General features: G+C 47.9%; 1 protein-coding gene across 1 annotated transcript in view; it reads left to right on the top strand.

Moving 5' to 3' along the window:
* The first annotated feature begins 50 nt into the window (after positions 1-50).
* Positions 51-528, top strand: part of MPZL3 (myelin protein zero-like 3) — a 5607-nt gene continuing 5129 nt past the window's right edge. The window contains exon 1 of the mRNA XM_010073378.1: positions 51-191. Within this exon, the coding sequence (XP_010071680.1) occupies positions 51-191 (141 nt within the window). The remainder of the gene's footprint in view (positions 192-528) is intronic.

Below are 528 nucleotides of genomic sequence, written 5' to 3'. Positions count from 1 at the left end.
AATGCTGGGCGGCCAAACCCCATCCCTGTCTGGAGCGTCAGAGTAGGTCGATGAGGCAGAAGCTGTTGCAGACACCAAAAACAAGAAGTAAGAGTACTTGGTGCTGCAGGGTGACTCTTGACCCGGTGCACGTGCAGGTCACTGGCCATATCATTCTGGGGCAAGACGTGCAGAGCCAGAACTGCCTCGAAGTAGGCTAAAGCTGGCACTTTGCAACTTGTCCGAGAGACAGCTGATTTGGTTTCTCAGCTCTTTATCCGCATATCTAAATATCTGTAGGGTTTTGGTGGTATTTGCCAGATAAATACTTTAATTGGGGCTAGTTCCAGTCCCATAGAGAATAGGTTAGGGAAGTTGTCTGCTTTTCTTTAAATTTCATAATGAGGGAGGCAGTCACTACTGTGCTTCAGGCTTTGGAAAGTGGTTGAGCTGCACACACGTCAGCACCTTTGGGACATCATCACTCCTGCGCCTCACAGATAAGAAGAATCTAATCCTTGTCTTTCGTTCTTGTTCCATCAGGTGTCT

This window comes from Pterocles gutturalis, unplaced genomic scaffold (genome assembly GCF_000699245.1).
Source record: "Pterocles gutturalis isolate BGI_N339 unplaced genomic scaffold, ASM69924v1 scaffold14972, whole genome shotgun sequence".
Classification (NCBI taxonomy): Eukaryota; Metazoa; Chordata; class Aves; order Pterocliformes; family Pteroclidae; genus Pterocles; species Pterocles gutturalis.
Note: the sequence above shows the minus strand (reverse complement) of the source record. Positions and strands in the feature narration are given on the sequence as shown.